Source organism: Entelurus aequoreus, linkage group LG01 (assembly GCF_033978785.1).
Source record: "Entelurus aequoreus isolate RoL-2023_Sb linkage group LG01, RoL_Eaeq_v1.1, whole genome shotgun sequence".
Lineage (NCBI taxonomy): Eukaryota > Metazoa > Chordata > Actinopteri > Syngnathiformes > Syngnathidae > Entelurus > Entelurus aequoreus.
This window is the reverse complement of record NC_084731.1, coordinates 93,459,984-93,487,530: the sequence shown is the minus strand read 5'-3', so window position 1 is coordinate 93,487,530 and position 27,547 is coordinate 93,459,984. Positions and strand designations below refer to the sequence as shown.

General features: G+C 39.9%; 2 protein-coding genes across 6 annotated transcripts; one reads left to right on the top strand and one right to left on the bottom strand.

Annotated features, from left to right (window-relative positions):
- Window position 1: 1 nt before the first annotated feature.
- Window positions 2-13,338, bottom strand: LOC133659587 (peptide chain release factor 1, mitochondrial-like). The gene is made up of 9 exons (XM_062062210.1): window positions 12,735-13,338; window positions 11,215-11,306; window positions 11,059-11,140; window positions 7,925-8,032; window positions 4,861-5,033; window positions 718-835; window positions 507-643; window positions 328-426; window positions 2-250 (listed from the first exon to the last, which is right to left on the bottom strand). The coding sequence occupies exons 1-9, from the start codon at window positions 13,267-13,269 to the stop codon at window positions 125-127; spliced, it is 1,470 nt and encodes a 489-aa protein (XP_061918194.1). The 5' UTR covers window positions 13,270-13,338; the 3' UTR covers window positions 2-124.
- A 3,926-nt stretch (window positions 13,339-17,264) lies between these two features.
- LOC133659546 (myosin-7B-like) lies at window positions 17,265-26,105 on the top strand. 5 transcript variants are annotated; one of them, XR_009827701.1, is made up of 9 exons: window positions 17,265-17,383; window positions 17,604-17,713; window positions 17,848-18,246; window positions 18,338-18,454; window positions 18,528-18,601; window positions 18,686-18,738; window positions 19,963-20,002; window positions 21,247-21,483; window positions 23,138-26,103. XR_009827701.1 is itself a non-coding variant. In XM_062062209.1 (8 exons), exons 1-7 carry the CDS (start codon window positions 17,365-17,367, stop codon window positions 19,980-19,982), a joined length of 792 nt encoding a protein of 263 aa, XP_061918193.1. In that variant the 5' UTR covers window positions 17,265-17,364; the 3' UTR covers window positions 19,983-20,002; window positions 23,138-26,102. The 5 variants fall into 5 exon arrangements, 2 of the variants coding, with proteins under 2 accessions (XP_061918193.1, XP_061918192.1); XR_009827700.1 differs by having other exon boundaries at window positions 18,686-18,767; window positions 23,138-26,102; XM_062062209.1 differs by lacking the exon at window positions 21,247-21,483 and having other exon boundaries at window positions 23,138-26,102.
- Window positions 26,106-27,547: the final 1,442 nt, after the last annotated feature.

Genomic DNA, 27,547 nt, shown 5'->3' with positions numbered 1-27,547 from the left:
CTATAATGTGACAAAAAGCTTTAAATAAATGCTAAAGCCGAACAAGCCATGCAAAACATATTTACACAAAATCTCCTGCTGCAGTTTAGCAATAAATACTTGACAAAGGGACTTGTGAAGCTTGTCAATCTGCAGACCTTGACAGGTTGTTGCCACCATTCTCCACCAGGTCTAACAGAGCGCCCAATTCCATGTGTTCGAGTACATCAGTGATGAGATCTTCGAGAGCTTCCCCTCCTCGCATAAACTCCTGATATGGATTGAAAAACACAAGATGTGACATTACATATAATTACTATGATATAAGAGTTCATTTGAGGTCCTAACTTTTATATCTCTGCTAACATAGCCAGTCCGATGGTCTGTGATGCGATCCTGGCTGAAGTTGTACGTGCGAATCCTCTCTGACTGTGAGCGCGTGCCCACCTGGTGTCAAGAGACGTGGTAGAGAGTAAAGAGATGCAATCTTCCTTAGAAATAAGACATTTTTATAGGAGGCAACTTACCTGCTTCTTACGAGCTAAATGCCTCTGCTCAGTTTCTTTACCCATCATGCTTTGATATAGGCGGGCCTTCAGCATGCGCAGGGCAGTTTCTCTGTTTTTCAGTTGAGAGCGGGTTTGTTGACATTCTGCTGTAGTACCTGAGAGGAAAACGCTGACATTAAAACATTGGAGAGTATTAGGGTCGAGCAGATACTGTACTTTAATGTCTTACCTGTGGGAATGTGAACAATACGCACTGCGCTGTTCGTTGTGTTGACACTTTGACCCCCGGCACCACTAGATCGGAATGTGTCAACACGCAGCTCCTTAGCATCGATGTTGATGTCCACCTAAGATCACACACGCTTCAAGTCAAGAGTAATAGCTAGGGGTGTAACGGTATGTGTATTTTTATTGAACCGTTTCGGTACGGGGGTTTCGGTTCGGTTCAGAGGTGTACCGAACGAGTTTCCACACGAACATATTAAGTAGCCGCCTCCGCTTCCTTCTGCCTCTGTCAGTCCTCTACACAGCACCCAGCATTGTCCCACCCACAAAACCATCTGATTGGCTGTTACCGCTCTGTTTGTAACCAATCAGCAGTGCGTATTCAGAGCGGTAACAGCCAATCAGCAGTGCGTATTCAGAGCGGTAACAGCCAATCAGCAGTGCGTATTCAGAGCGGTAACAGCCAATCAGCAGTGCGTATTCAGAGCGCATGTAGTCAGTGCTTAGCGTTTAGCAGGTAATCATCAGGCTGCGGAATCTCCCCAAATTATAATAAACACCTCCCAGTCAACTACTAGTAACATCACTATGAGCCCGTTGACCTTCTAGAAATATAAAAGGTAGTTCAGCTCGCTCGCAGTCCTGGCTTGAGGTGAAGGCTAATTCGCTTTTAGCGTAACGTTAGCTCATTTTGCGGTGTGTGTGTGTGTTACGGACAGCAAAGCCCTGTCTGTCTGTTATTTCACTCTACCTTTTTCTGTGTTGAAGCAGCAAAAAAGGACATTATGTTAAATGAAGAGTTTCTGTCTCTGATAGTTGATATAATAATGTAACTGCATCATTAAGCCTACATGAACTCCATGGTGTTCAGGGATGAATAGTCTCTCCTATTGCTATTGTACCATTTTTTCAGCTATAGTTACATTAATCATTAGAAATGCAGCAGCCTAGTTTTGAATGGCAGGGTCCCTGCTATCACATGTTGATAAAAATATAACATTTACATAATAAAAATCAACTACAGGCTTCCCAAATGCTGTAATAAATTAAGCATGATGAGTTGACTTGAAACTGTTTAATGTTGCACTTTTTATATGTAGAAGAAAAGTTTTGTCATTGTATTAAATCTGAGCAACAACTTGAGGAAGTTTAATGTTGATTAACGTGGGCAGAATTATTATAGTGTTCCCAATGTTAAAAGGATAAAGCCATTCTTTACAAATTTGGTAAATAACCAAAACATTTATATTTTGTTGTTTTCTTACTGTACCGAAAATTAACCGAACCAGGACCTCTAAACCGAGCTCGTACCGAACCAAAATTTTTGTGAACCGTTACACCCCTCGTAATAGCATAGCCTCCATGTGTTAACAGCTTTATTAATTATTATTATTACTATTGTTTATTTAAGCTCCTCAACTAAAATGGTAGTTTAATGCTAAAATATAATTTTATCTGAGAATTAAATAGTTTTACAAAAAAAGAAATATCAACATGCATTGCTATTTTATAGATTATGTGTTTGCAAGCTGCAAAGGAGGCCATACAAAATATGAATTAACTTATGTATGAAAAAATGTTAAGTCGTTATATGAACAAGAATATACATTTTTTCTTTTTTTTTAAATGGTTAAAAATTCGCATTTTCATGACGGGAGGTACAAAACAGCGGCACCTCAAATTTTGTTAGTAACTTGTTGCGAAAAATCGGACAAACACACAATCGTACGAAAACCAAATACATTTTTCCATAAGACCGTGGTACTACACAAGTTTTCATTCAGGGCAACATTGCAGTTATGGCTGACCTCAGAGGGCTGCTTGTAACAGTGCATATATATGAATTTTAATGTATAGTCGTCTCATTACACAATTGCATATGCATTTGATCATATAATAGGTCTCGTATTTGTCAAGATATTTAGACACAGTTAGGATTTTTGGCAGCGATATATTTTCTGTCTTCATGTCCGTCTACTTCTGTCGCGTTATTTGATTGATTTTAATGTATTGTCGCCTCATGATATTATTAAATAATTGCCTATGCATTTGATTGTTGTATTTTTTTTATATACAAATTGATGGATAACTTGCTTTGAAATCATAAGTCAGGGTGATAAGCAAATGTTTAAGCATTTATTTTTATTTAATAAATACATATTAATGTTTGTTGCATGATCAAAAAATATTAAAGACATGCAATTGCATGCCATACACGCTATCTTCAAGATGGCTGACATAATTTCTTCCTGGATGTTACAGAAAGTATGAGAATGTGAGAGCAGCTGCCTACTCATGATAAACCCCAATTTGTCAAAATATTTATACAAAGTTTGGATTTTTGGCAGCGATATCTTTTCTGTCGTCTTAATGTCCATCCATCTCTGTCGCGTTGTTATTTAATTGATTTTAATGTATAGTTGCCTCATGATATTATTGCACAATTGCCTATGCATTTGCATTAAATTGTTGTATTTTTTTTATGTACAAATTGATAGATAACTTGCCTTGAAATCATAGGTCAAGGTGATAAGCGGATATATAAGTATTTATTTTTACTTAATAAAAAATATGTGAATATAATGTTTGTTGAATGATCAGATAATGTTAAAGACATGCAATTGCATGCCATACATGCATTTTTTTCTGTCTAAATTGAAAGAACAAATACATTTACAATACACTGCAAGCTAGTGTTACCATGTCTGAGTTATTGTGTAGAAATATGGGGAAATAACTACAAATGTGCGCTTAATTCACTAACGGTGTTACAAAAAAGACCAATTAGAATAATACAGTGTTTCCCACACATTCATTTATTTGTGGCGGCCCACCACGAAAGAATTAAGGCCGCCACAAATAGATTTTTTTTTTTTTTAATTTTTTTTTTTCTGTTCAGCTTCTCAGGCAAATCCTATAGTTGATGTAGATGCCCATATCGGCTGTTCAGATTTACTTTACAAAAGAGAAGTGTAGGATCAAGATTTTTGGAGCTCTTTGTTCAGTGGATCAGATGTTTGATGAAGCTTTGTGTGTATCTACCACCACTACTGTTTTCTGTTTATTTGTTACTGACTGTGGCAGGACACCTCTGCCTCTGTTTCACTTTATGTTGCTGGTAAATAATATGGTTGCAGTAGTAGGCTAAAGTTAAATTATTTAGTATGCACTAATTAAAGGGGCAGAGCTTTAAGAGACATTTTAGCTTTTATATTTTTATAAGATATATTTTTTGTAAGAACCACAATTAATAAATATATTTCAGTGAATAACTTATTGTTCAAATCTGTATATAAATATGTACATAAAGTGTTGTAATTATATTGTAAAATGGATGGATGGATGGATGGATGGATGGATGGATGGATGGATGGATGGATGGATGGACGTTTAAAACAAAACTGTTATTATTAATTAGTAAGTATACGTTTTTTGAGCCTTTTTAGAGAAAATCATATCATTGTAGTAAATTATGCAAATTACTCGATGATGTCATGGTGACCACGCCCACGACCACGCCCATAGCCACGCCCCCGCCGCCAGAGGTATCTTGGCAGTTTATGGGAAACACTGTAATACATAATGTTGGATATAGAGAACATACAAACCCTTTATTTTTTTAATCAAAAATATTGAGTTTGAACGACTTTGTGCATTTGCAAACAATACATCTATGGACAAAGCAAAATATATATATTAGAAATAATGCAAATCCAATTAACACAAAAATATTAACACAAAATACATTTCATAGAAAATAATTATAGTTTTACATGCAAAAAACATTGTGAAATACATATGAAATGGATGAGTGAACCTTTACATCGCATATCTTTATTGAATATTTTTTTTGGGGTGAAGATGGCAATGAGCGGAGAGGGAGGAGAGTGCTGATCAAAGTGCTGGTAACTTTCTTTGGCCTTGTGGAAGGTTATTTTACTGTACAAAAAATAAGACTAAGTGACAAGTGTGTGGGAGTCTTTCTGTGGGCACTATATTCTGTTGAATTATACGCGAGCAAATGGACTACTTGTTTGTTACTTATAATAACCGAGTAAATATACAAAGAGAACATTTTGGCAAAACACTTCGTCAAAAATGCATTTGGCGAAAAGTGGGGCATTCAGAAACCAACGTTTAACTGTACCTCAACAGGCTGAGGCAGGATGATCACAGTCATGGTTCCAGTGTGGATGCGCTGCATCCTGGATGAAAGGCCTACTTCAGGGATCCTCTGCACCCGGTGTGTTCCCCCTTCGTGCTTCAGATGTCTGTACACATTCTCCCCGGATATTAGCACAGCCGCGTGATGTAAACTACCTAACAAGCACACAAAACAAAGTTGAAAAGACTCATGTATCTTAACTAGAGATCGATACATATGTTTTTTCCAGGGCAGACGCCGATTTTTAGTACGTAGTCAAGAAAGCTGAAAACCGATATTTGGAGCCGATATTAGTTTGCAGTAAAAGTTACCGTATTTTTCCGACTATAAGTCGCAGTTTTTTTCATAGTTTGGCCGAGGGTGCGACTTATACTCAGGAGCGACTTATGTGTGAAATTATTAACACATTACCGTAAAATATCAAATAATATTATTTAGCTCATTCACGTAAGAGACTAGACGTATAAGAGTTCATGGGATTTAGCGATTAGGAGTGACAGATTGTTTGGTAAACGTATAGCATGTTCTATATGTTATAGTTATTTGAATGACTCTTACCATAATATGTTACGTTAACATACCAGGCACGTTCTCAGTTGGTTATTTATGAGTCATATAACGTACACTTATTCAGCCTGTTGTTCGCTATTCTTTATTTATTTTAAATTGCCTTTCAAATGTCTATTCTTGGTGTTGGGTTTTATCAAATAAATTTCCCCAAAAAATGTGACTTATACTCCAGTGCGACTTATATAGGTTTTTTTCCTTCTTTATTATGAATTTTGGGCCGGTGCGACTTATACTCCGAAAAATACGGTAGATAAACATTTTATACGTCAGTATAAAGCTGAACAAGGATTTAAATGGTTTAAAAAATATATAATTTTAGGAAACGTCAGACCAGCAGCTAATATTATGGTTAATTTAGCAGCAAACAACATTGGTGGATTTCACAAACACCTGTATTGCATGAGTCTAATGCAGCAGGTCAGAGAAACAACATTTGCATTTCAAAATATGGGAAATCTCTCTGTGAAGGTGGTAAAAAAAATAATTTTATTTTTCAAATCAATAAAAAAATAATAAATTTATTTTATGGTCTGGACTGGAACCCAAGTTCTTTACATCAAAATAACTCGCCATCCATTCAATCACATTGTTACATGGTATTAATACAGTGTTAGGTTTCCTCATGAGGAAGTTGAACCCTGAAATATTGCGGACATTTAAATTAAAGCAATTCTGGGCTTCTTCACGAAGCTTATTGTTGACTTATTGTCAAGCTGGCTGACATGATTTTTTCCTAGATGTAACAGAATGTATGAATGTTGCCTGCTCTTCTTTACTTAACTAACTTAACCCTTAGTCTCCTTATTCGTCAAGATATTTGCACAAAGCTTGGATTTTTGACAGAGATATCTTCTCAGTTGTGTTCATGTCCAACCATCACTGTCGCGCAGTGGCGTGCAGTCACTAGAGGCAGGGGAGGCGGGGCCTCACCTGCCATCATGGAAAGAAAAAAAATGTAAAAAGAAAAAAAAATTAATTAAATTGTTATATGTATCCAGTGATTATACTAAAGTTATTTTCCATTTAACTTCACCAGTTTTAGATTATTTTTATTTTTATTTTCACATTTGCCGTTCAAATACTGAGAAGAGACGGTGCGGTGATCAGCAGCCAGTTGAGGCACGTCACTGATTTGTGCCTCAACATGGATTGTGCACAATGACTCTGCTGAGCTGCTGTGCAGTGAGACTGTATTGCTATATGAATTATATCAGCTAACTAAACTATGGCATAGTTTAGTTAGCTGAGGTATATAATGTACAGTGTATTTTGTCAAAAACTGTATGTGTGTAACGTATTTCTTGTGCTGAGCATTCATAAATCTGCTGCAAAAGACGTACTGGTTGAGGCTCGCAGTAATCCGGCCTCCTGGTGGTAGAGGGCGGTAGTGATCCCAGAGATCATTCCTTGCCGCAGAAGAAAAAAAAAAAAAAAAAGTTTGCAAGCGATTGTTTATTTCCTCTCGCCTGGACTTTTATTAAAAACATGGAGGATTACATATGTAAAATAAAACAGTTTTCTAAACTGGACTTTCAATCGAAGCAGGAGGTAATAATTAGAGGTAGACCAACGCCGGAGCTAAAAGGTTTGCTTTTGACTTCGGGACAGAAGACCCATTCTTTTCAAACGGCGTGGTACACACGCAAAGGCTGGCTGTGTGGATGTCCAGCAAGAAAGGTAAAACCATAATAATGTTTTTTTATTAAATGTGCTTTTTTGTGTGCTACAGTTGTGTAAAGAATGCTGGTATGAGCTTTTAAACATAACCCGTTAATTGCTGCCAATCACATGGTGAATAAGATACTATTTAGGGTTCATATGTTTGTAAATCTGACTGTGATGATGCAGTGCCTCACCAGACATTAACCTCACCGCACGCCACTGCTGTCGCGTTATTATTTGAGTGAATGAAACTGCACGCTCCTTTAATGAGCCCACGCTCCGAGTGTTGCCAAGGCTTTTGGAGCGGACTCCATCGCTGCTATAGCGCCGAAAACAAACAAAAAGTAACCGGGAAGACGCCGGCCAAGGACAATAACAGGATTTCCCAGCAAAAAGGAATCTGTACTTTAGACGATCAGCACTGCAAGGAGAGAAAGGGGGAATAATTCTCACAAGAACTTAAATAAATGGCCTGTCAGAAATTAAGAGATATTTGGGGAGAATTATTGATGGTGTAATTTTGATTCTTAAATTATTTTTCTTAAAAAGGGCTCCCAACAAAAATGGCATTTTCTCATGCAGGGGTAAATGGCTGCAGTTTCAGCACAGGGTGATCTACTTTAATATTTTTTTTTTTTAATACTTAAATCATATTTGTGCATATTGTATCTGCTGATGTAATGTTGCAGAAAAAAAGTTAATACGGATTTTAAAAAAAGGTCGATACTGATATATTTCAAAATATCAAATATGGGCGCCGATAATCGGTTGATCTCGAATCTTAACAGGTAAATGCGTAACACATCAAACATACCATAATCAGCGGGTGTGTAGTTCAACGTCACAAAATCCCAGCTCTTGTAAGCGGCAAAACCCTGATACATGTCAAACATTTCTCGGGTGAATTGCTGACATATATCACCTAGGACAAAAAGAAATATACAAGTCAAAACTAACCTCTATTATTATAAGCGTTTAAAACATAAGTGCATCTTGAAAGTATTCACATTGCTTTATTTTTCCACATTTTGTTATGTTACAGCCTTAATCCAAAAATGGAATAAATTGATTTTAGTCTTCAAAATTATACACACAATACCCCACATTGACAATGTGATAAGTTTTTTTTTCTATAAAATTTGCAAATGTATTAAAAACACAAATAAAAATTCACTTGTACATAAGTATTGACAGCCTTTGCTCAATACTTTGTTGATGCACCTTTGGCAGCAATTACAGCCTGGAGTATTTTTGAATACGATGCCACAAGCTTGACTATCTTTGGGCAGCTTCACCCATTCCTCTTTGCAGCACCTCTCAAGCTCCATCAGGTTGGATGGGAAGCGTTGCATTTCATCCAGGATGTGTCTGTACATTGCTGCATTCATCTTAGTCTAGTCAGGGAGGTGACCAAGAACCCGACGATTCCTCTGTCAGAGCTACAGCATTCCTCTGTGGAGAGAGGACCAGAAAGACAACCATCTCTGCAGCAAACTACCAATCAGGCCTGCATGGTGGAGTGGAGAGACGAAAACCATTTCTTAGTAATACGTTTTCCAAAATGCACCTGAAAGACTCTCAGACCATGAGAAACTAAATCTCTGGTCTGATGAGACAAAGATTTAACTTTAGCTTCATATTTTGAGGAACCGCTCATCACCATGCTAACACCATCTCTACAGGGAAGCATGGTGGTGGCAGCATCATGCTGTGGGGATGTTGTTGAGCGGCAGGAACTGGAGGACTAGTCAGGATAGAGGGAAAGATACAAGCAACAATATACAGAGAACCAACGCTTCCCATACAACCTGATAGAGCTTGAGAGGTTTTGCAAAGAGGAATGTGCAAAACTGCCCTATGAGAGGTGTGCCAAGCTTGTGGCATCATCTTCAAAAATACTTAAGGCTGAAATTGCTGCCAAAGGTGCATCAACAAAGTATTGAGCAAATGCTGTGAACTTACGTACATGTGATTTTTTTTTAAATAAATTTGCAGGGGAGTCAGTCAAAGCAAGAGCCTCCGCCCAGCGAAGAACACCGCTTTCATCAGAGCTGGGGAGAAGTCAACACCAGCTGCCCGGAACACCTCTTCTGGCCTGTTGGCAACAGCACGCGACTGGGAGCTTTCCGTTGATCTGGGCAAGCCGTTGACCGTGGTTGCCAAAACACTAAGGCCAGATATTGTGCTTACCTCAGTGGCCTCCAAGCAGGTAATCCTCTTGGAGCTCACAGTGCCTTGGGAGGACCGTATGGAGGAGGCCAACGAGAGGAAGAGTGCAAAGTACTCTCAACTTGTGGAGGAGTGTCGGAGCAATGGGTGGCGAGCGATATGCCAACCCATTGAAGTGGGATGTCGAGGGTTTGTGGGCAAATCCCTCTGCAGGGCCTACAGAACGCTTGGCATCACAGGCGCCAGCCAGCGAAAGACCATCAAGTTAAACACTGATGCAGCAGAAGTGGCATCAAGGTGGCTGTGGATCCGGAGGGGAGAGGCGTGGCATGTAGGGCAGTAGAGCTACCTGGACACAGGCTGGGGCCTGATCAACCCTGGCTGGGTCGCCTAGGGGAGGGGGTCTGATTGTTGAAAGACCCAAAACCCCCTGTGATCCTAGGTTACATCACTGAGGATGTGTCCAGTTGGACCATTAGTAAGGGTGTAACGGTACGTGTATTTGTATTGAACCGCTTCGGTATGGGGGGTTCGGTTCGGTTCGGAGGTGTACCGAACGAGTTTCCACCCGGACATATTAAGTAGCGCACCGCACGTTGTGTAAACAATGCACACTGAGGCACAACACACGGCATGCTAGCAACGACCAGGCTACTACAACATGCAAAAGCCAGAGCTGGAAGACCCTCCTGCCTCGTTAAGATCTCCCGCTTGGGAACATTTGGGCTTTGCGGTGCGACACAACAATGGATAACATCGCTTCAACGAAGAGAAAGACGAACAAACACAGCTCCCACCGCATTCAAGCAGCTTCTCCTAGGCGAGTCAGGCAGGGCTAAAGCAATAACAAATGCCGGTGGTGTTTTTATAGCAGCAGATTTAAGACCATGTTGCATTAAAAACTTGATTTTGACGCACTTCTATGGTGGAAGAACAATGAGCCCATATATCATCTTACTGCCAAGTTAGCCAGGCACTACCTCGCCATACCTGTTACCTCCGTGCCCAGCCAAAGGGTATTTTCCACAGCTGGAGACATTTTAACTGCAAGCAGGTCTGCTCTTTCTGCAGACAATGTGGATAAACTGATTTTTCTGGCAAAAAACATGAAAATTGAGTGAAAGTCACCAGGGTTAAAGGCTGGGGGGTGGGGGGGAAAGAAAAGTTAATCTGAGGCTGAGTTGACTTGAAACTGTTTAATGTTGCACTTTTTGTATGTAGAAGAAAAGTTTTGTCCTTTTATTTAATCTGAGCAACAACTTGAAGCAGTTTAATGTTGCACTTTATATGTGGAAATGTTGCACTTTATATGTAGAAAGGTTTTGTTAAGAAACCAATTCTGAGCCTTATCTTATTTAGTTTTTATTTTATTTATGTTGACTGCATTAACCCTGGCAATCGACCCTGTGTGTATATGTATGTTGTTGTTATGTTAAAAGGATAAAGCCATTGTTTACAAATTTTGGTAAATAAATAACCAGAAAATGTATATTTTGTTGTTTTCTTACTGTACCGAAAATGAACCAAACCGTGACCTCTAAACCGAGGTACGCACCGAACTGAAATTTGTGTGTACCGTTACACCCTTATCCATTAGTGTATCTAAAAAATCAAATAAAAAACATTTTCATTATGGGGTATTTATTGCCTGTCGAATTTTGAGAAAATTTGTTTTTTTATTCCATTTTGTTATAAGGCTGTGGTATAACAAAATGTGGAACAACTTAAGTGCTATGAATACTTTCTGGATGCATTGTAAGTTGACAAAAATTCCCAAACCTCCCGTTGTTCGCCCAGACACCACCTCTAATATGACATTAGTAGGGTCCATAGGGTCAGTCGGCACTAGAGTGTTCATTAACTGGAGAGACAATAAAGACTCATATTAAATACAAGTTTTCTTTTTTGATAATCTATCTGCTTGAGAATGTTCACCTCTTTTATTAACGTTGACATCCTATGAGAGATAACAGCATCCTCTTCTTTCAGCAGCTGGACTAACTGTTCATCTTCATCTTTGGGGACAGCTGGAGTTGGGATGGAATGAGAGCAGACTATTATCCTCCTGATCGCCACCATTTAAGTTGGATTTGTGCTGTTTAAAGGCCTACTGAAACCCACTACTACTGACCACGCAGTCTGATAGTTTATATATTAATGATGAAATCTTAAAATTGCAGCACATGCCAATACGGCCGGGTTAGATTAGTAAAGTGCAATTTTAAATTTCCCGCGAAATATCCTGCTGAAAACGTCTCGGTATGATGACGTTTGCGCATGACGTCACGGATTGTAGCGGACATTTTGGGACACCATTGTGGCCAGCTATTAAGTCGTCTGGTTTCATCACAAAATTCCACAGTATTCTGGACATCTGTGTTGGTGAATCTTTTGCAATTTGTTTAATGAACAATGGAGATAGCAAAGAAGAAAGCTGTAGGTGGGAAGCGGTGTATTAGCGGCCGGCTGCAGCAACACAAACACGTAGCCGGTGTTTCATTGTTTACATTCCCGAAAGATGACAGTCAAGCTTCACCATTGGCCTGGGACAAGCTTTACCTTTGGCCTGGGACAACAGAGACTCTTACCAGGAGGACTTTGAGTTGGATACGCATGCTTGTGGAGATGGGACAACAGAGACTCTTACCAGGAGGACTTTGAGTTGGATACGCGGTACCATGAGTACGCAGCTGCGGCTTCCAAACATTTGATCGCTTGCCCGTACGTGCGTGCCGCTATGTGCATGTCACGTACGTAACTTTGGGGAAATATATGTGCTGTATGAACTTTGGGGAGGTGAACGGTACTTTGGGCTGTGGGATTGAGTGTGTTGTGCGGATGTTTGATTTGTATTGGCGGGTTATATGGACGGGAGGGGGGAGGTGTTTGTTATGCGGGATTAATTTGTGGCATATCAAATATAAGCCTGGTTGTGTTGTGGCTAATAGAGTATATACGGTATATGTCTTGTGTTTATTTACTGTTTTAGTCATTACCAGCTGAATAACAGGTCCCACCCGCCTCTCACAGCATCTTCCCTATCTGAATCGCTTCCACTGCCCTCTAGTCCTTCACTCTCACATTCCTCATCCACGAATCTTTCATCCTCGCTCAAATTAATTGGGAAATCGTCGCTTTCTCGGTCCGAATCGCTCTCGCTGCTTGTGGCCATGATTGTAAACAATGTGCAGATGTGAGGCGCTCCCCAACCTGTAACGTCACGCTACTTCCGGTACAGGCAAGTTTTTTTTATCAGCGACCAAAAGTTGCGAACTTTATCGTCGATGTTCTCTACTAAATCCTTTCAGCAAAAATATGGCAATATCGCGAAATTATCAAGTATGACACATAGAATGGATCTGCTATCCCCGTTTAAATAAGAAAATTTCATTTCAGTAGGCCTTTAATGTTAGATACCCAAAACAGAAAAAAAACAAAACAAAACATTTACTTACAAGACAAAAGTGCCTGGACTTCTGCAAGATCTTTGCCAGCTTGTTCAACACCGTGGAAGAGATTTGCAAAGGGCAGCAGCTGTGTGTGTTTCGTCACCATCACTTTCCTGTCTGCTTCGTTCAGGTGTGCACGTTGCAGCTGCTGTTGGAGATCTCGGTGCTCCTCCATGAGTTGCCGAATATACTTTTGAACAGCATCGTTCTTGTACAAGTCACCAACGTCACTGTGACGGAGGCGTCTGGAAGGCAAAGCAACACAGCGCTGCACTGCTAGTAACACATTCACATTAGCGTGTTTAGCACTTGTATGTCCTGAAATTGTCCTCCACGGTGCTCGTTTTAGCTTGGTGTATACTTCGCGGGTACTGACGGAACACAAGCGAGACCAACTAAAGGAAAACATTTGATAACTCACTCGTTTAACAAGAAAACAAAACGTATAAAATTGTATGAACATGCAACGACATTTAGAATGAAACCCGGAAGTACTGTGAGGAAACGACGGCCAGAGACATCTTATAAGTAGACGCAGCATGGAGCACTACTGCCCACGGGCGCTGACGAGACGCGGGGCCGCCATCTTGGAGTGGTGATCCACTCCACTCAGTGCAATCCATTTGGCAGGAGCAATGAACTGTCAGCGCATTTAATTCATCTTACCTCACTGAATACCACAGATTTTCACGCAGTTTTTGGTCATACGTGTAGCTATGATAAAGGACACATGTTTTGGCGTGTTTTATTATTCGGGTCATTTTTTTTATATGGTGCCTTTTGCGTCCCCAGTATAAATCATGTCATATTTTCTCAAAATATTTACAATTGCTCATTCCATTAGTTTCTTTGTGTATGGTAAATTGTTGTCTATCATAAATACAGTGATATGGGCTTCAAACATTAGAATATATATTTTTTAAAGCTTTTGTTAAAGTTCTATTATGCGATTTTGCCATGTCCCTGGTGCTGTTTATTCAACTTTAATCTAGAAAATAACAAATAAAAACATATATTTTTAATTTTTTTTTGTTATGATATAATTATCATAGACAAGCTCTCTTTAGTCATATGGTGTATATTATCAAAATCGTAAAAAGAATTACAAAAAAATAAGGTTCTATGTCTGTCCCTGTGGTCGCTGTCCACTCTGTTAAGTTGCGTTACTGTCCCTTTAAGAAAACAACCACATTTGTCAGTGACATCATTCTCATCAGGTAACATCACACCAGTGGCGGGAAACTCAACTCTGGTAAGCTGTGTGGTTTTTTAGCTCTCTTACTATCTGATGTTGATGTTTTTATGAAGTGAATTTAATGTGGTTGAACATAACGTGTCCACTCTGTTAGGCCTAAATAATAAGGAGATCAATCAAATTGAAATTTTTCAAAACATGTTTGTGTGAAATTATAGATTTCTTATCAATTATTCAAGTCCATGCTAGCTGTTATGTTAACACAGGCAGGCTGAAGGCTAACTTTAGCTCAAAATGTCCACCGTGTTAGTGTCCACCGTGTTAGCCTCATTCAACTAACACGGTGGACATCAACCTAACAGAGTGGACATGTATATAGTAATGTTGACTTATCACAATGTATATGCTATTTAAAAATGTATGTATTCTAAAAATATATCTGCTTAGAGTGAGGGATATACAATCCATATAGGAAAGTCATTATACAGGCAATCATGCACTGAAAACACATGTATGCTGTTATGCATATGTCCTTAACAGAGTGGACATATCCCGTGTGTCACCTCTCATTAATATAGCTAAATATACTATGATTTAGGTGCCTGAGTTCGACCAATATGTTTTTCAGCAAGTTACATATGTCATGTATACAATAGAACATAAAAATATTGGTAAATCAACTATTTATTTTTTACAAGTTATGAAGTCCAAATGGCACCCTATAAAAAAAACGACCCATTCATAGTTTGCTTAACAGTAATAGAATATTCTTATAAGCACTGTTGGGTTAGTTACTGAAAACCAGTAACTAGTTACAGTTACTAGTTACTTTATTTCAAAAGTAACTCAGTTACTAACTCAGTTACTTACACCAAAAAGTAATGCATTACTGTGAAAAGTAACTATTTAGTTACTTCTTTTTTTCTTCTTTTTTTTTTTAAAGCTCCCATTAACTTTTAGCCTTCATTTCAGTACTGTTATTGCACTGGAGAATAATAGAATCTGTTGATCAACTTGACATGAATTTGCATCACTGAACTCTGATAAGCAATGTGGTCTACATACAACACACAAAGACAAAGATATGTTTCAAAGGGCCAATTTCTTTCAGGCCAAAACAAATTGACAAAACTATTTTAAATAGCTGCAACATAACATACATAATTAAGTAACAAACATCATAATAACAACATAGCTATAAAGCAAGGAAGGCACACACTACATACACGAAGCCTAACCAGGCGTTTTTTTCTCAAGGAATTCTGAAACAAAATCATGTCTGAAGCCCAGAACACTCTACACATTTCCCCAGTTTTAGTTTAGAGATAAGGAAAGATTGGCCTGGCCTACTAGAATCCCTCTTTATGTTTGTGAACTTTATAGTCTATACATTGTCACAGTGATGTGATAATCAAACACTCTAGGAGACTAGAATGAAATAGTATATAAGAGACTTGACAGAGTGTGTGTACCTTCAGTGCTGAATGATGAGCAGAGGCAGAGATAATCCTTAAATGGTGGTGGTGGAGGTGAAGTGGCATCGGAGTCTGTGTTTCTCTTTACTAGCTTTGTCGAAGCATGTTGCTTTTGTAGCTGTTTCAGCAAATTTTAATTGCTGTTTTGGGCAGTAGATGGGATCTTTGATCCAAGACACAACTTACATTTAACTAAAATGTTATTTTCTTTGTGCTCGACAAAATAAAAGTAGTGAGAATATCTCCATGTTTGTCACGCCCCCCCTCCACTCCCTCCCCCTACCCACACCCACACCCAGACACACACAGAGCGCGCGTCTCTCTTCTCCGGCTTGTGACACAAGAAGCATCAGAAGGACAACACTGCAGCGCTCCAATAAAACACACTCAGATTTTCTGTTTCTAGCCGATACTACATAAAAAATAACGTAAAATAACGCAGTAACGCATCATGTAGTAACGGTAACTGAGTTACTGAATATAAAAAAATAACGCGTTAGATTACTAGTTACCGCCGAAACTAACGGCGTTACAGTAACATGTTACTTTGTAACGCGTTAGTCCCAACACTGTTTATAAGTGACCAGACGTCCGAGATCAAAACTGGGAATATAATCCCAGAGAAGGGGGAAAAAAACGGTCAGCTATTTTTAAGTTCAAGAAACAATATGATTAGGTTATACATACATGTGTATAGCCTATATAAAAATTGGGTTGGAAAGCTAGACTAAATTACACTAAATTGGCCCTAGTGTGTGAATGTGAGTGTGAATGTTGTCTGTCTATCTGTGTTGGCCCTGCGATGAGGTGGCGACTTGTCCAGGGTGTACCTCACCTTCCGCCCGATTGTAGCTGAGATAGGCTCCAGCGCCCCCCGCGACCCCGAAGGGAATAAGCGGTAGAAAATGGATGGATGGATAATACTGTATAGCCACTGTTCATCTGATTGCCTAGTTAGCTAACATATATTACCTCCCTTACACAATCTGGACTGTGGTCCTAACTTTTACCCCTGTTGGTTTTTCTAATCTTTATCTTCATCATTTATTTCAACTTTATGTCATTCAAGTATGACATTTTTAAATTTGATTAATTTCGTTGACAAGCAATTCTATTATGGTCATACTCTTGTTTGCTACCGGCTACTATTTCAAGTACTATTGAAGATCTTTGCTCCTTCTCAACTCTGTGGTACTATTCTTTTGACAAAATACAACCAATAGTACGTTAATGTTAAATCTTACTTGTGAGAAGTAATCCCCCGATTCCCATTTTCAACAGTCCGCTCATTTGCGCAGGAAAACGCTGAACACCATCTTTGTTTTCTACCTGTCAACTGTCAGTTTAGTTTAGTTTAGTTTATTATTCTTCGGTCAATGGTCAACAAAATAAACAAACTGTTGTACATTCATAGATTGAAAATGAAAATGTTGCAGACCGAAAGGGTTTAGGCTGAAGTTGAACTCTTATTGCGCCCAACCCTATAAACAATGTCAAGTACAAGATGAACTTCCGAAAATTATGACATGTCCATTGTACAACATATTATAAATACACATTATACACAACATAAACACAGTTAAATTACATACACAGTAAAGGCATGTGAAATGTCCTTGTACACGTGTTAAACCTTTGCACCAATTATATACTATATACAAACAATTATACTTCCATTATTATTTATATCCCACATTTAGTTTTTAATTAACATTGATCATAGTATTAACTACAGTGTTGATTCAGTTTAGGCTGCTCGCCGGCTCCTCATCACCACTTCAAGATGGCGGTCGAATTTCTCGGGTCACAGCAGCCAATGCTGCGTCTATTTATAAGCTGTCTATGAACGACGGGAAGCTGCTGCCGCAAAGAACTCTGGGATTATGAGTTTAAAAAATACACACGCAACATATAAACTCGTTTTAATGTAAATTGGTGTCTAAAACGTTAGTTGACTGTTGTTTAAATGGCAGCTTGTACAGATGGTAAGGCTATTAATAATTACAACATTGTTTGGCAAAATTAAATTTGCCCATTCTCTAAATATACAGCATTATTTCAAGCTAACCAGCATTAGCATTTATTTCAAACTTTGCTAATTGTAAGGACGTTAAACCCACTTATTTGATGATGTACAATTGCCGTGATGTTTATACACATATATATTACAAATAAGTTGATACTTTGTTGTTATTTATTCATCAGAGAGTCAGAGTCAGTTATCATTAACTCAAGCCCTAGAAAATATTAGCCAACATGGCCACACTCAGACTGAAACTCTGCAAGAGAAGCAGAAGACACTCAGCTACCTACAGGTTAGAACAGCTTTATTTATTATTATGAATCAATATTTATTCATGATGCTGTATCTGTTTCTAATTGGAATGGTCACAATTAAGATTTGTGGAAGTAGGAGAATGAGGTGCTTAAAGATGAATGTCATTAACAGGTAATTCTGGCAGGTGAGCAGAAGAAAGGGGATGAGGCCCAAAGGAAATTGAGATGTAAAGCCACAGAGCTCCTCGTCCTGGAGGACGAGATGATGCATTCAAAGAAGCAGATGCAGGCCCAACATGACCAGTGTGCTTCCATCAGAGCGGACAACATCAAACTCCAAGAGCAAATATATGAGCAGGAAGAAAAGGCCTGCACGGCACGAATACAGTTTAACATTTATAGAAGAAAGATGAATGGCCACAGGCAGGCGGCTTTGCATGCAGCAGGCTGGACTTCGGCTTGTAAGGAGCTGGAGGAGAAGAGGGCGCTGGTTCAGACTCTGAGGAAGGCCAAGGGTGAGCTGGAGGAGGATTTAAAGAATTGTCATGGAAACACTGCCCGGATGGCAAAGGTTGTTTTTTTTTATGCGTGGTTTAGTCTGGTTTTGAATTTTCACCTTCAAATTTAGTTCTACATAAATGCAGATATTTTTTTTTCTACAGAGAGAAGTTGATGCTCTGAAAGGAGAGATTGCTGTCATGAGGGAAACTATAGCTGGGATGAGAGAGAATCTGCAGAAAGAGTTGGAGACTCATGCCCAGACAAAGAAAGACATTGAGGTATGATGACATCATTAACCACTCACTATGTGCAATGTGTTTCATAAATAACCAAGTTTTTTTTTTTTTTTAGATTCAAAACAAGCGCTTTGCAGCCATGGTCAAGTGCCTTCATCGCCAACTGAGCAAGGCCCAGACTTTTCATAGGTAACACAACGAAGAACGTTTTTTTATCTCTCCTGGTGTGATGATGAGTTTTGTTAGGCTGAGAAACGTTCTTACTTGTTTCAGGCAAATGTCCAGCGACATGGACCACATGAAGAGACAGATAACCGAGCTCAAAAGTAAGCTGGGATCAACGAATGACTCCGTGGTTAGTGGTCAATTGATTTAATTTAGTTGCATGATGGTGGAGAATATTGGGATTGAAATGTTCATACATGGTTGCCTGAGGAGGTTGTGGATGCAATCAACCAACAGAGGGCAGCAGTGTAAAATGTATAACTTGATAATGTGACCCATACATTATATTTCATGTTCATGTTTAAACAAAGGTATGGATATACTGAATGTTCCCATTATTGTACCACAATGCTTTAACTAGCAGCAGCAGGAATATATTGGCCCGAAATGTTTCATTTGCTATACTATATATACATATTATACGTCTCTCTCTATATATATATATATATATACATATGTACCATATATATGTAGATATGTAGTACACACAAATATACAATATATTGTATTTGGCCAAATTAAACACAGTATCCACATGATCTTCAGTGTTCGTGTTGGTGGTGCATCAGCTAGTCCAGCCAGAACAAAAGCTCCAACTGTCGATACATTTTGGTACACACTGTTCCAGCTTCCGCCTCACTGCCTTGCCTGATGTAGGGCGAGCTGACAGTTCCACTGTGGGCTAACCAGGGCGACATTTTGCCACTTGCACCGTACCTCAGAACTTATTAACAAGCAATACTCTGTAGAATTTGGGAGTTTTACTGTATTCCGCATCTGAGTGTGTTGTCAAGTAGACTTTTCTTGCCATGCGAGAAGAACTGATTGGAAGAGTCACAGTGATGGAGTAAGATTTATTGTGGCATTACAGGCTTTAAAGCACCTCAACTGAGGTTATTTTTAAGTGCATTGTTATTCGCCATTCCACCAAATCGGTGCCATTTGCACCCACAGGAAATAAAATGTATAAATGCATCATTAAATAAACTGTAAAATAATTTTAATGAGGCAATATTTTGCACATTGATATGCATGCATATTAAATAAATACAACATAATAGACACATTTTAACTAGCCTGTCCCCGCTTCCTAAATTTTGATTTTACCATCAAACATATTGACTGAAATCCCTGAGAAATGTTTATATTTTTTGCATATTTGTGTTATTCTTTGTCCCAACAATACTTTAAATTAATTTCCCTCAAAAAATAATACACACAAATTTTACAATTTAGTTATTAGGCTGTGTTTTTACTCAGTCCTGTTACCCTAACATGCTGTATTACCCAACTAAAATGTTCCAAATATCCCACAAATCATTCAGATCATCTGCAAGCCATATGAAGACCAACAATAAGAAGCAGGTAAGTCCTTCTATAAAAAGACATTTATTTTTCCTGGTTATTTGATTAAATGTAAACTATTGACGGAGTTAAAATCTCAGCACAGTCCTGGTACCTAATTATTTGTTTGATGTTATTTGTTTATTTTTTAATACAGTTTTTTGTTAAATAACTGTCATGCGTGGAAGTGTCAACATGCTATTAGCACAAATACCACTTGGCTATATTTTAGGTATTTGCTAAATCTATGCTGAATATTCACTCCTGTTACTGAAATCACTCATCTTCGACTTAAGAACAAAACTTGTACCCAATAAAATGTTGCCAGAGATGGGTCAATACACACTTTGAATAGTTCAATATGTGTAGGAGTAAAAAAAGAAGTAGAGTTACAAGCAAATTGCATTGATTTGGTCGTATGGCCATTTTGCAAGTACTCACTTTTCGTTCCATCCATCCATACATTTTTTAAATGCACACCTCCAAATTCTAACCTCAGTGATATTGCTACATTTTTCAAACGGAGCATTATTATCTTTGTAAAGATGACGCTCTTCATACAATTAGATTGCGCCGGAATGTCTAAAGTTGTAGCCAGTAAGTGTATTTAAGGTTCAGCAGGTTAAATGTGCTGGATTTGTGGACCAAAGGCCTGTTCACAATAACTCGCTCAAACACAAATGTTTAGGGGCCCATTTTTAAAGGTGCATTGTTGGTGTGGGACTTTTGCAGTGTTGCACTACTGCTACACTTACATTAATTAAAGCTCTCAAATCTAACAGCCCTCTTTACTGCTGCTGTAGACATGGCACTTCAAATTACACACATCACATTAGAATTACACTAAAGATGCACATATGTGTTTCACTGGTTGGTGTTTGTTTGTGGAAGTTACTTAAAACACTTGAATATTAATCAGGTATTTCCACTTTGCAACACAAACCTCTTTTTGAATACTTCTACTAGCTGCCTCATAAAAGTTCCTCACATTGGCATGAAATCAAGCTGAGCTAATTAGGTTAAAGTTTCCTCACTGGTCTTCTACAGTACCACACACTGTTTTTAATTGTTGGACTGCGGCGCATGTTTGTCTCTACTTTGGCAAGCCTTTCACGGGTCACTTACATTAAATCATTTTAATAATACGTTAGTGTGGAAGTCGCTTCCTAGCGGTCCCACTGACAGACACTTCACAGGATCCAAGCTTGCAGGTTTCAACAAAGTTTTAATGCTCATATGTTTCATCAACTCTTTTCTTCTCCCAGAACGTGACTTTTCAGCCACGTCCGTACCTCTCTCCCCCTCTGCTCCCGGCCGCTCACTGTTAAAGACAACAGATGATTAGAATAACACGTACCACCTGTGATATCTAATCACCTGCAAGCTGTGTCTTGCCGTCAGCACATGCCCCGCCCCTGCCCGATGGTGCTAGTCCTCAGTGCTATGGACAGCGGCGGTGAGTTTTCCTCCTGCAAGCAGCGCTGACTACACCTCCCCTCACAGTGAGTAACGGAACAAGTATTTATTTTCTAGCAAATGGCCACGGACAACCAACAATGTTGAGTTGTGTGCCATTTAACCATACACAGTTCTTGGATGTTGATCTTTGACCTTGCAGTTGTGTATTAATTTGGAATGAGCTCTCCGCATATTGTCAATAATGGCCATTCTAAATCATCATACAGGTAGCCAGGCCTTGCTCACAAAGAGCAAACGATCAACTTGAGAACCATTTGGCTTAAGGGGGTTGATTAGAGCAGTGTTTTTCAACCACTGTGCCGCGGCACACTAGTGTGCAGTGAGATACAGTCTGGTGTGCCGTCAGAGATTATGTAATTTCACCTAATTGGGTTAAAAATATTTTTTTACAAACCAGTAATTATAATCCGCAAATGTGCCATTGTTGAGTGTCGGTGCTGTCTAGAGCTCGGCAGAGTAACCGTGTAATACTCTTCCATATCAGTAGGTGGCAGCAGGTAGATAATTACTTCGTAGATGTCGGGAACGACGACGATGGTTTGCAGGTAAAAAGGTATCTAACGCTTAAACCGAAAATAAACAATAGGCGAGTGCCGCTAAGGAATGGCGTTGAAGCAAAACAAAGCTAAAACTGAACTGGCTGCAAAGTAAAGAAAAACAGAATGCTGGACGACAGCAAAGACTTACAGTGTGTGGAGCAGACGGCATCCACAAAGTACATCCGAACATGCCATGACAATCGACACCAAAATAGGGGCGCAAGACAAGAACTAAAACACTACACGCAGGAAAACACCCAAAAAAATCTAAGTCATGGAGTAATGTGACGGGTCGTGACAGTACACCTACTTCGAGACAAGAGCTATAGTGATGCATGGTTGGTTATGGTTTGAATTCATATCCAACAATTGCGAGAACGACTTTCTACTGTCAATCTCGGCCGCTGAGTTTCATTTTTTTATGATTTCTGCTGGTGGTGTGCCTTGGGATTTTTTCTATGAAAAAAATGTGCCTTGCCTCAGAAAAGGTTGAAAAACACTGGATTAGAGCTTTATATGCACCATTGTTTCTCTCATACAGTTTACTTAGATGGGAGTCAGATGTGTGGTGTAGTGCTACACCATTTATTTTTGCCATAACATGACTTGGCAGCAGGAGAAAGCAAATCACAAGGGACAAGCGGTAGAAAATGGATGGATGGATGGAAAACAAGTGCAAATTCAGAGAACTCAGGCACATTCAATGTTTGTAATTTATGAAATCAGTGGACCTTAAAAGCTTGATATATTTGTTTGTATGGGAAATAAGGTGAGTTGAAATGCCGCCACCTAGCATTGAGACTTAAGGGTACTAATTTGTGACAACCAGGAAGTCACACACTCAGGGCCTGATGTACTAAGTTCTAAATATCACACACTGAACAGCGTGTGCAATCTATAAAATAGCATGTACTATTTGTGGGCGTGTCGCGTGCAATCTACTAAGACTGTGTGTGCAATTGAAAAGTCACCGTGCGTGACTGCTCGCCGTCTGTTCGCTGTTGCGAAAAAGCTAAGTAGCGCTCTATCTGTGTGCTTTTAATTGTTCTACAGCTTTCTTTATCACTTCTCAAACATTTTTAGTGGTACTATTTAACTTGCAAATCACCCGATCTCTGTCCCACCACCCTTTCCTCAGCTAGCCAGCTGCTAAGCTAGCGCGGAGAAAGGCAGCGCCGGTCAGTAAGAAGCTACTCCTACAGACCGCGACCACTTCCCTGAGGACAGCAGGAACTTCACTCGGTGACAGAAAACACTGTGAGTAATGGCTTCCTGCGCGTCTTGCACCATACTCACGGAGAGGTTGGCTCTGCTAGAGGGCCGTGTCCGCCAGTTAGAGCAGAGTAATGTCGTAACTTTAGATGTTGCGGACACATCTGCTAGCGTTAGCTGTAGCGAGCTAACTAGCCCAGCTTGTAGCAGTCCTAAGCGGCCTACAAGCTACGGTGTACCGGTTGAGACGCATAATAGATTTAGCTCTTTAGCTAGTCCTACACCCCAGTCTACCGGGCACCACACCTTAGTTATAGGGGACTCCATCACCCGAAACATAAAGCTTAGCAAACCAGCCACAATAAAGTGTATCCCCGGGGCCAGAGCACCTGACATTGAAGCTAATCTTAGGGAGCTAACTCGCAACAGGCCTAGTAAACACGTACGACAGGCTAATCGCACCACTAATTATGCGAATATAGTTGTACACGTTGGCTCCAATGACACTAGAATGAGACAGTCAGAGATTACAAAGAGAAACATAGCCAGGACTTGTGATCTCGCCAGAAAGATGTCCAGGCATCGAGTAATTGTCTCTGGCCCCCTGCCTGCGAGAGGCAATGATGAGAGATATAGCAGATTAGTCTCGCTTAACAAGTGGTTGGCTAGCTACTGTAGGACGCAGGGACTAACGTTTATTGATAACTGGCCCTCTTTCTGGGGCAAACCAGGCTTGCTGATGAGAGACGGCCTTCACCCTAACCAGGAAGGCGCCATCATCCTGTCTAGAAACATAGACTACTATTTAAGTCTCACTTGACTGACTACACTAGAGCAAGCCCGGTCACAGGCAATTACAATGTCTGTTAGTCCGGGTGAGGAGTCAGTTAAGCTAGAACTAGCCAGCGCCAGGCTGGATAATCCATGTACGCATAGCAATTCTCTTAGAATAATACACAATTCACATAATGTTTTTTCTGTTGTGTCTGTGTCAGAGGTGGACATGCATTCTACTGAGGTGGCAAATTATGATATGTCCAGTCTACTGCAGCACCAAGCAAACAATCGGAAAATTCCCGTCATATCAATTCCTAGATATGGTCGAAACTATTTAAAGTGCACTACGCATAATAAACGCAACATTGTTAATATTGCCACTACGGATAATCTTAACAAAAACTCGTCAAAACAGCCCAATACCTATAATATGGGCTTTTTAAACATAAGATCATTGTCTCCCAAGGCGTTATTGGTTAATGAGGTCATTAGAGACAACAATCTTAACGTCATTGGTCTTAGCGAAACCTGTCTCAAACCGGACAAATTTTTTGCGCTCAATGAGGCATCTCCTCCTAACTATACGAATGCGCATGTTGCCCGCCCTCTTAAAAGGGGAGGGGGTGTCGCACTAATATACAATGAAAATTTCAACCTTACCCCTAACCTAAATAATAAATATAAATCGTTTGAGGTGCTTACTATGAGGTCTGTCACACCGCTACCTCTCGACCTGGCTGTTATCTACCGCCCCCCTGGGCCCTATTCGGACTTTATCAGTGAATTCTCAGAGTTCGTTGCTGATCTAGTGACGCACGCCGACAATATAATCATAATGGGGGACTTTAATATCCATATGAATACCCCATCGGACCCTCAGTGCGTGGCGCTCCAAACCATAATTGATAGCTGTGGTCTTACACAAATAATACATGAACCCACGCATCGCAACGGTAATACAATAGATCTAGTGCTTGTCAGGGGTGTCACCACCTCCAAAGTTATGATACTTCCATATACTAAAGTAATGTCCGATCATTACCTTATAAAATTTGAAGTTTTGACTCTTTGTCAACAAGCTAATAATAATAATAACTGCTATAGCGGCCGCAACATTAATGCTGCCACAACGATGACTCTTGCTGACCTACTGCCTTCGGTAATAGCACCATTCCCAAATTATGTCGGCTCTATTGATAAACTCACTAACAACTTTGACGATGCCTTGCGCGAAATTATTGATAGTATAGCACCGCTAAAGCAAAAAAGGGCCCCTAAAAGGCGCACCCCATGGTTTACAGAAGAAATTAGAGCTCATAAATTATCATGTAGAAAACTGGAACGCAAATGGCGCGCGACTAAACTTGAGGTTTTTCATCAAGCATGGAGTGATAGTTTAATAACTTATAAACGCATACTTACCTTAGCTAAAGCTAAATACTACTCAAATCTTATCCGCCTCAACAAAAACGATCCTAAATTTCTGTTTAGTACAGTAGCATCGCTAACCCAACAAGGGACTCCTCCCAGTAGCTCCACCCACTCGGCAGATGATTTTATGAATTTCTTTAATAAGAAAATTGAACTCATTAGAAAGGAGATTAAAGACAACGCATCCCAGCTACAACTGGGCTCTATTAACACAAATACGACTGTATATACGACGGACACTGCCCTCCAAAATAGTCTCTCTATTTTTGATGAAATAACATTAGAGGAATTATTACAGCGTGTAAGTGGGATAAAACAAACAACATGTTTACTTGACCCACTTCCTGGGAAACTTATCAAGGAACTGTTTGTATTATTAGGTCCATCAGTGTTAAATATTATAAACTTATCACTTTCCTCCGGCACTGTTCCCCTAGCATTCAAAAAAGCGGTTATTCATCCTCTGCTCAAAAGACCTAACCTCGATCCTGACCTCATGGTAAACTACCGACCGGTCTCCCACCTTCCGTTTATTTCCAAAATTCTCGAAAAAACTGTTGCACAGCAGCTAAATGAACACTTAGTGACTAACAATCTCTGTGAACCTTTTCAATCCGGTTTCAGGGCAAATCACTCTACGGAGACAGCCCTCGCAAAAATGACTAATGATCTATTGCTAACGATGGATTCTGATGCGTCATCTATGTTGCTGCTTCTTGATCTTAGCGCCGCTTTCGATACCGTCGATCATAATATTTTATTAGAGCGTATCAAAACACGTATTGGTATGTCAGACTTAGCCTTGTCTTGGTTTAACTCTTATCTTACTGACAGGATGCAGTGCGTCTCCCATAACAATGTGACCTCGGACTATGTCAAGGTAACGTGCGGAGTTCCCCAGGGTTCGGTTCTTGGCCCTGCACTCTTTAGTATTTACATGCTGCCGCTGGGTGACATCATACGCAAGTACGGTGTTAGCTTTCACTGTTATGCTGATGACACTCAACTCTACATGCCCCTAAAGCTGACCAACACGCCGGACTGTAGTCAGCTGGAGGCGTGTCTTAATGAAATTAAACAATGGATGTCCGCTAACTTTTTGCAACTCAACGCTAAGAAAACGGAAATGCTGATTATCGGTCCTGCTAGACACCAACATCTATTTAATAATACCACCTTAACATTTGACAACCAAACAATTAAACAAGGAGACTCGGTAAAGAATCTGGGTATTATCTTCGACCCAACTCTCTCGTTTGAGTCACACATTAAGAGTGTTACTAAAACGGCCTTCTTTCATCTCCGTAATATCGCTAAAATTCGTTCCATCTTGTCCACTAGCGACGCTGAGATCATTATTCATGCGTTCGTTACGTCTCGTCTCGATTACTGTAACGTATTATTTTCGGGCCTCCCTATGTCTAGCATTAAAAGATTACAGTTGGTACAAAATGCGGCTGCAAGGCTTTTGACAAAAACAAGAAAGTTTGATCATATTACGCCTATACTGGCTCACTTGCACTGGCTTCCTGTGCACTTAAGATGCGACTTTAAGGTTTTACTACTTACGTATAAAATATTACACGGTTTAGCTCCAGCCTATCTCGCCGATTGTATTGTACCATATGTCCCGACAAGAAATCTGCGTTCAAAGAACTCCGGCTTATTAGTGATTCCCAGAGCCAAAAAAAAGTCTGCGGGCTATAGAGCGTTTTCTATTCGGGCTCCAGTACTCTGGAATGCCCTCCCGGTAACAGTTAGAGATGCTACCTCAGTAGAAGCATTTAAGTCCCATCTTAAAACTCATTTGTATAATCTAGCCTTTAAATAGACCCCCCCTCTTTTAGACCAGTTGATCTGCCGTTTCTTTTCTTCTCTCCTCTTCTCCCCTGTCCCTTGCGAGGGGGAGTTGCATAGGTCCGGTGGCCATGGATGAAGTGCTGGCTGTCCAGAGCCGGGACCCCGGGTGGACCACTAGCCTGTGCATCGGTTGGGGACATCTCTGCGCTGCTGACCCGTCTCCGCTCGGGATGGTTTCCTGCTGGCCCCGCTGTGGACTGGACTCCCGCTGATGTGTTGGATCCACTGTGGACTGGACTTTCACAATGTTATGTCAGACCCACTCGAC